The sequence below is a fragment of the Corticium candelabrum genome, chromosome 14 (assembly GCF_963422355.1).
Source record: "Corticium candelabrum chromosome 14, ooCorCand1.1, whole genome shotgun sequence".
NCBI lineage: Eukaryota > Metazoa > Porifera > Homoscleromorpha > Homosclerophorida > Plakinidae > Corticium > Corticium candelabrum.
Window position 1 is genome coordinate 3,007,174 of NC_085098.1, and position 8,234 is coordinate 3,015,407.

The following is an 8,234-nucleotide window of genomic DNA, read 5'->3' on the forward strand; positions in this document are numbered from 1 at the left end:
TGTCAAAACGTAACGTAGAAAGATATTGGTTACACAATGAGAAAGCTTAGCATTACTCTCACGAGTGACTCCTCCTCTCTGATCCTTGCCACAACCCACGATTCTCACGGTGTCTTGTTCAAACAGACATTAAGCAAGATCCGAGCACTTGATTTCGTGTTCGTGCAGCTCCTTCATTTCGTAGTATGCAACTAATTGTTTCTCGGTATTAGATAAGACGCGGTTTTCAAAGGTAAACTTGCGTTGCATTGTGCAACAGGGTGGCGATACACACGGTATGTACAAATTTGGTATGAATAGCAGTTAGGTCAAATGTTTGGAATGTAAATGTGTCAATGCAAATGTTATGTGGTGTCTTATCTATTGTGATGATTGTTTACAACAACAACCTAATGACGTTCTCCATACCGAATGAACGCAGGAGTACATCCTACACACACAAAACGCTTTATGCCAACCGTCAACAACTCCATAGATGGAATAAAATTGACCTCCCTAAATTAGTATGCTGTTACAATAACGTCATTCCTTGGTATAGCCCGAGTATATAAATACGCACACTTGAATCACCGAGCAGTCAGTCAAGATAGAACCAGAGTGAGTACACAAGGTGATGGAACTTCAGTGTGTCAGTACGACGATTTTCGTATTTTTGCTGCTACCAACAGCAGTTACATCAAGTGCAGAAACTTCAGATAATGTAAGACATGTGATGTATACGTAAGGATGCATGTCGTTAATTGAACAACACACCTAATTAACTTGATATCGTTAGAACACAACGTTCAAAAACCAACTATAAATTGATAAATAGTGCCAGCGCACTCTTTGACAAATAGGACAAGGATACGTAATCATGATTAAGTAATAATTTGATCACTAACTGCTATTTTGATAGAAGGGATGTTGTGGTGGGGTCCCAGGCGTGCCTGGTTCTCCTGGATCAGCAGGTCCTTTGGGGTCTCCTGGAAGAGATGGTAGAGATGGAAGAGATGGAACAATTGGTGAGAAAGGTGATCGTGGCGAAACAGGAGCTCAAGGAGGGAAAGGCGCAAGTGGCAAAATTGGTCCTCAAGGTCCAAAAGGAGCTATGGGAATACAAGGCAGTAAAGGAGATTTGGGAGGAAAAGGAGAAAAGGGAGAGGCGACTCAGCCACTAAACTGGAAGCAATGTGTGTGGAAGAGAGGTGATGACAAAGACTCTGGACTTATTCAAGTAAATTCTTTACTACATAATTGTTCTTTATGAATGCTTACACGCATTTGTCATATTACGTAGGAATGTCGCTTTAAGAAACAACACGGACACACTGCACTGCATGTGGCATACGGAGGAAATCTGCGTATCTATTGTCGAGATTGTTGTTCTCGTTGGTTTCTTACATTTAATGATCAAGAGTGCACTGGACCCATGACAATTGATGCAGCACATTATACTCGTGCAAGTATCGAAATTCATCGTCACAGACAAATTGAAGGTTACTGTGAGAACGTTCCAGCCGGTGACGTCAGAGTTGGTTTACATGTTGGGAAATGCTCTGGTTACGGTGTGGCAAATGCTTACTCTGGCTGGAACTCCGTATCTCGAATAATGATTGCAGAGATGCCACCAGCTCAACAGTAACTTTGGCGACTTCAAACTAAGTCTTTGATTTTGCGTAAAACATTTATAAGTTTTTGCAAGACTTACTATCTAGGCAGTTATGTGCAATGTATGCGAGAGCGTTTTCCCGCATTGCTAGACGTAGACTCTAACCATAAATAACTATAAAGTTAGTGCAGACTCTTTTGGCACCACCAGTTTGACATCGACTATTTCCATGTACTCTATATACGTCGAACACCACAATTCTATTATTAGGCTTGTTTTATCATATATACTCTACATGTATTACTAGCATATTCGGGACTGGCTATGACTATCGTAAGAACAGTTTGGCCTCAACGATGTCTTAGAATTTAGCCCCTAGATAGCCTACACAGCTTTATATAGTATATAAGACTAGTGCTGGTGACAGTGGCTCCTGAGCATCGTAAATGTTGCGGCGGCGGCGGGGGAAGTTTGTGGAGGGGGGAGTTTGCGAAGGGGGAGTTTGCGGAGGGGGTTGATAAAGAGACCCCGGCATGAGTGTATACAGCTACAGCAGAGTTTCAACGCTTCTCCTAGATTTTCCTTCTGCATACAAAAGAATTTATCTTTCGCTGTGTTGGAGCAGTTCCATAATTATCAGTTACCAATAAACACTTCACATTGCTTCATGTGAAAGACATGCACTCCTTGATTTTGAAACTAGGATGATAAAGTCAATCATTTTTAGTTCAACAACGGTGGCAAATTGGACGTGTACCCAACGACATTTAAATTTTTTCGTCAAGACCATTTCTATACCGTATATAGGTTGCTTTTCTGTGGGACTGTCCGCTAACAGCATATTGGAAAGCCAATCACGTGCTGAGAGACAAACTTATTACATGCACTATCATTATTTATCGCGTACGAGTAGACGTTTTGTCTGGACACGTCCAACATTGGTGTATTTGGACATTTGGTGGGACATTGTCCGATGTCCGACCGCTCAATGTTTCCACACTGCTGCATGTTTACACTAACCAAATTCCTCGTTGCAACACAAATCATCAACTATATTTCTATTTGCTACTCTGCTATTTGCTATTGACATATCTACTACAACTTGTACTCTTTTAATTGCTGCCTGTCTCACTGAAGGTTAAAATGTCTACAAGTTTGCACACGCATGTGCACTTGCAGTAGTATGCTAGTGACATGCAGTTATGTATGAACAGTGTAGTGAATATAGCATAAGTGCATAAATGTGCTACAGTACAAGCATGCGGTCACACCAATTTGTGTTTGAATCAACAAAAAGCTAACTAATTCAAAATGTCTGAAATGTATATTTACTTCTTAAACTAAAAATCACTATATACTATTGAAATTGATTTAAACCTTGTTTTCAAAATGGATAGCAGTGACCAATGACACTGCCCCGTTGAGTTTCTTATCTAGAGAGATTACCCACAAAAGTGATAGCTGAAGTTTTGTACAAAGAAATACAATTCATGTAATTACAAGTGTAACTCCTAATTAGAACTACAATAATTTTTGAAAAACATTATAAAGTCAGACTATAATACCTGTTTGCTAGTCTAAAGTAACACAGCTCAGTTTATTGTTGCCTTAGTGTCTGCCCAGCTCGTCTTTCACTGCACCAAATATTGGAGGTGATATCTTTTGACACGCTTGTTGTATTTCCATTATTGCCAAATCATAACCATGAACTTGTGCGGTTTTGTCTAATAAGATTTGAAGTTTATCAGCAAAGTCAATAACAGTATTTGTGAGCACAGTTGCTTGGTTAACTGTATAGCCAAGTGCCAATCCTAGTGCCAGCCATCTTGAAGAGCCATGTCTTTGTACAGCATAGCAAAGTCGATTAAATTCTATTTCTTTAGGAGTCGGTGGACTAATACGAGGCACTGCAAAACGCCAGCCACAGCATCAGCACACAAATGTGTACACCCCCACATGCACACACACACGCACACACACACACAAACGCACACACACACACACACACACACACACACACACACACACACACACACACACACACCACCACCACCACCACCACCACCACCACCACCACCACCACCACCACCACACCACACCAGTGGTGGATCCAGATGAGGGCCTACGGTGCCCGGGGCCTCCTCTTCTCTAAACTCCGTCTAGTATGATTTCAAAAGTACACGTTCAAAAGTACAGGTTGCTGTCCTAGATACATGCATATGTCCGCTGGTACTAAGATGACATGCATCGCGCATGCTTCACAGTGTTACATATGCAGTTAATTTCCGTTTTCAAACTTACAGCTGCTCTTGGCTAAGTTAGTTTCTGCCAAGGGCGTCGCTGGACCTCCAAAGTAAGAAAGATTAGCTGCTAAAGTTTACCTTTTATGATCTAGGACGTCACACCTATTACTATCGGCTTCCCCAGGTTCATGAATAGCAATGCCACTGCTGAATTAGAAATTATCTCATAATACAGGTGCAAGCAAGCAACAACTGTGTAAAGTCACTATAGTGTACGTGTAATTCTCATAGTAACCAGAAACGAGATCACACAATCACATGCATACACTTGTGTTTAGTGCTCAAGTATGTTCCTAACTGCTTTTGCTGGAATGTGGGGCATGTCACTATTCTAGATTGTGCCTCTCCTTAATTAAAGCCCTGTTTACACGATGTTATTGAACCCATGTCCAACTCGAGATGAATCCAGGACCATGTGTTTGCACAACAATTATTTGAGCCAAGCTGAGCCTCGGGCCGACGGGCACGGCTCACTTTCAAATGCAAGGTCAGGCCCTGGTTATGATATAGCTCCGCTCATCATTCAAATACCTTTGCGTTTCTTGTCATGCCATCCAGCTGATTTTGCATGCTGTTATCTCCCCATATCTTAATGAGTGCCATCACCTCTTTGTCAGTCTAGAGTATGGTTCTGCATCCAGCCATTGTTTACAAACCATGTGATTGACATGCATTTCAGACCATTCGTATCTAGCTGAGATGCCGATGGTGCATGGCTATCAATGCGTGAACGCAAAACAGGGTTGGGCTCAGTACTACAGGCTCAGGTCTAGCCCGGGACATAATTTAGCGGGCCTCGTGTAAATGTGGGTTAATTCAATCCTGGATCAACTTAGCCTCAGCCTCTCAGACCTGTGTAGCGCCGATTTGTGGAAGCTGATTATAAATTGGCACTACGCGGGCCTGGCAAGCTGAGGCTAGGATCAGCTAGGAACACAGACACACACAGACACAGACACAGACACAGACACAGACACACACACACACACACACACACACACACACAGACACACACACACACACACACACACACACACACACACACACACACACACACACACACACAATGGACAACTGTTAAGCCCTCTGTGTCGTTCGACGTCAACCATAGAGATACGAAGATAGCTCCCCTGCTCTAGAGACAGGGCATCCATGCGCTACACAGGGCCAGCACTACAATCCACCTGGATCTTAGCTAGAGATCCAGGGGCACTGATGGCGCAGCTCTTGGGACTGAACACCAAGGCCCACACCTACCCGTCTGCTGCATGAAGTTACTGCCAATCCAGTGGTCTTGTCCACCCCAGTCAAAGACCAGGTGCTCATTTATACTCCTGAGTCAAGCGAAGCAATAGCCTGTAAGTTTCTTGCTTAAGGAAACTATGCCATAGCTCGGCATCACTGTGACTTAACTTGTGACCTTCAAAGTCCCGGATGTAAACACTCCATAAGATGACTCTCTAGCCAACTGAGCTATCGCACACACACACACACACACACACACACACACACACACACACACACACACACACACACACACACACACGCGCGCGCACACACACACACACACACACACACACACACACACAACATCACCAGCACCGCCATACCCACTCATGTACCATTCACATTCACGCCACACACCACACCACACTTGAAACGACTATACCAATATCAGGTGCCACGTGATGATCCTGTCTATCTTCTCTCTTTCCAGCAGGAATAGCAGTCAAGAGGTCTAATCAACCAAACGGAAAAAAATAACTAAATAGTTTACCTCTTTAAAAACCAATAGAACCGTAAATTACCAGTGTTCCCGCACTCAACTTCTGAACCACTGGCTGTCTCCTGCATAGCATGAATCCACATAGCAAGCATGCAACTTCAATTTCAACAAACACTTCTATAAACACCTGAATAAATTCAGACTGATTTCCCACAGACACGGGTTGTTGAACTAGTCGACCAGTTTCGGACAAGTCGAAAGTGTTGGCACGCCCCTCTACCTCTTCTCTCTCCTTTTGAGGTTCGATATTAACGCGCTGGCCTATCAGATCAACTATATGCTTTTGGCCGTTGACTGTCGCTAATATCTCACACAACTTATCGAGTCTGTCCTCGCCGCCATGAGGCAAAATGCCTGTCAGGAATCTGCGCGTTCTTTCCAGTTCTGTGCGGTCAATCTGATGAAAATTATTGAAGTCTTCCAGAGTGATGAGGTCTTCGCTCAACAATTCATCCAGTAGAACAGATGGACGCAGCGCCGCTGCGATGTCTTTGTACTTTGGTCTTATGCGTTGATTCCACCAGTCTGGAGCAGCCATGACCAGTCACGTGATTCGCAAGGAAGTGCGTATAATCTATTGCGCATGCGTTATAGTGTTGCGGAATCTGTCGTCGTGGCTCCCGCCGTCCAGGTTCGGCTTGCCTTGCTTAGAGACTTTATTCGTTAGGTTGATTGGAATTTGTTTGCAGGTGTGATGGACTGTGTAAGCTGTCGCTGTGAATGAATCCAAGATCATGCTCAGAATTTGTCATTTCAGTTAAAGTACAAACGTTTCTGACTCTTTGCATGCAGACACACCACTCTAGAAAACTAGTCAAAGTTTTAGTGTAGGTAAAAGTTTATATAGGTCACGTGACAAAGATACAATGAGGTGTTTGTCCATGGTCCTTAACTACAAATAAATGACATGAGTACAATATTGTTTGCATGAGAATTAAGTTACACTTACTAGTTTGCAGAGGCAATTTTTTTATTTCAGATTTCAACTTGTTTCTCTCTAGTAGCAATTTTTACTGAAAAGTTCTGCGTTTGTGGTTAGGGAAAGGAATAGAATTTAGGTGTACACTTTTGCAATTTTTACTTTAAAAATTAGGTTAATAATTTATAAGGATAGAGCTAGTACTAAAACAGTTGAAGTACAATCATGCTTCTGTTTGTAGATCACAAGGTCGGGTGGTAGGTCTACGTTGAGGATACACAACCTGCTGGGGCGGGGTATGTGTTCAACACAAATTTTAAGTATTGATGCAATATTCATGTGTCTAATAGTCTGGAGATCTACTGTATCTTCTGATCTGTTGCTGTCAGTAGATGGCATTGTGAAAGTATCAAGATCTTATTGGTTTGTAATGGCTCATTTTGGTCACAATGTTTGCCAAATTTGAGTTGAAATTGGCAGAAATTGTTATTATCATAATGTCTGTATGTCAAGCTACTCATTTGTTTGGTAGGATTTGGGCACTGCAGCAATGTGAGATTGACTGACTGGTTCTTAATTTACCATAGACATTTACAGAACAGAAAGGGATCGGAGACGAGTAAGTGAGGCTACAAACTTTATTTTTGGCACATATGGTTTTGTACACAAATGAGCTTTTGCAATAAATATAATTTGTATTACAGAGTAGAGTTTAGTAGGTTGGGTAGAGCTATGGGTAGAGCAACAGCGATATGACAGCTAGGTTCTATGTAGCTGCATGAGTCTTCACTAGTGGATACAATGAGCTTGCATAGTCCAGCTGACGTATGAATGAAGCTCTTGTTGGACAGTTGTGGGATACCTCTAATACTTCCAGCTGTCTGCATGACTCTGTCTGGGATTTTTGTGTTTGCCTCTGAGTCTTGTCGAAATTCTCAGTGATATTGTTGGGACAGGTTCGACGGCCAGATGACACTGAGAAAAATGATGTTGTATATGAACCGAATGAAATGGAAAATCGAACTTGTTAATCTCATATCATGGAACTGAGTTAGAGAAAGAGTGCTTATAAGAAAGTTGCAGTATGAGGATGTTGCATGTATGTCATGAGGGTTGCTGTTTACTGAAGAAGGCAGTATGATTGGTGGCAATAATGTTGTGTTGATTGTGTGGTCAAAGTATTTAGAACAGTATTATTTTACTATAGAACTACTGCCCTGCCATTTCTGTTGTGAGACTTTGATCTTAGCTCTCCGTAAGCAAATGTTTGCCATGAGACTTATACTCGTGTTGATGGTTGTGTTCATGGCTGTCTGTTGTATGATTGTGCATGTGCAAATATGGTATAATATTTTTGTTGAACTTTAAGCGGTCAAAAGCTCTCAGCACCTCTGACGATTTAATCTCCATACTCCACTATGGCTATTTGGATTTCCCCTCAACAGTTTCAAGTAACTCCTGAAAGACCTTTCTGTCTCTATCCAGATCCTTGTCACCCCCACTGCTGATAGTTGCACTAAAATGCTCTTGCCATAAATGTAAAGTATCCACTGATTCAGCCTTACCAGTCACACACCAAGTCTTCTTAATAGATGGTGTACGTGAAATTCTATTCTTAACTTTTCACAAAACATT

General features: G+C 42.1%; 2 protein-coding genes and 1 long non-coding RNA gene across 3 annotated transcripts; 2 read left to right on the forward strand and 1 right to left on the reverse strand.

Annotated features, from left to right (window-relative positions):
• The first annotated feature begins 613 nt into the window (after positions 1-613).
• Positions 614-1,288, forward strand: LOC134190277 (complement C1q tumor necrosis factor-related protein 7-like). The gene is made up of 2 exons (XM_062658731.1): positions 614-700; positions 899-1,288. Exons 1-2 carry the CDS (start codon positions 614-616, stop codon positions 1,247-1,249), a joined length of 438 nt encoding a protein of 145 aa, XP_062514715.1. The 3' UTR covers positions 1,250-1,288.
• Positions 1,289-2,921: 1,633 nt separating this feature from the next.
• On the reverse strand, positions 2,922-6,247 carry LOC134189895 (uncharacterized). The gene is made up of 4 exons (XM_062658290.1): positions 5,808-6,247; positions 5,703-5,742; positions 5,564-5,632; positions 2,922-3,498 (listed from the first exon to the last, which is right to left on the reverse strand). Exons 1-4 carry the CDS (start codon positions 6,216-6,218, stop codon positions 3,200-3,202), a joined length of 819 nt encoding a protein of 272 aa, XP_062514274.1. The 5' UTR covers positions 6,219-6,247; the 3' UTR covers positions 2,922-3,199.
• LOC134189896 (uncharacterized) lies at positions 6,248-7,838 on the forward strand. Its single transcript, XR_009971556.1, has 6 exons — positions 6,248-6,311; positions 6,370-6,442; positions 6,841-6,895; positions 6,950-7,022; positions 7,132-7,218; positions 7,556-7,838. It is a non-coding gene; the product is annotated as an uncharacterized LOC134189896 (long non-coding RNA).
• Positions 7,839-8,234: the final 396 nt, after the last annotated feature.

Coding starts and splice junctions, on each gene's coding strand:
- LOC134190277 (XM_062658731.1), top strand. CDS start 614: ATGGAACTTCAGTGTGTCAGTACGACGATTTTCGTATTTTTGCTGCTA. Junction 701..898: donor GTGCAGAAACTTCAGATAAT/GTAAGACATGTG, acceptor CTATTTTGATAG/AAGGGATGTTGTGGTGGGGT.
- LOC134189895 (XM_062658290.1), bottom strand. CDS start 6,218: ATGGCTGCTCCAGACTGGTGGAATCAACGCATAAGACCAAAGTACAAA. Junction 5,743..5,807: donor ATCAGTCTGAATTTATTCAG/GTGTTTATAGAA, acceptor CATGCTATGCAG/GAGACAGCCAGTGGTTCAGA. Junction 5,633..5,702: donor AGTTGAGTGCGGGAACACTG/GTAATTTACGGT, acceptor TTGGTTGATTAG/ACCTCTTGACTGCTATTCCT.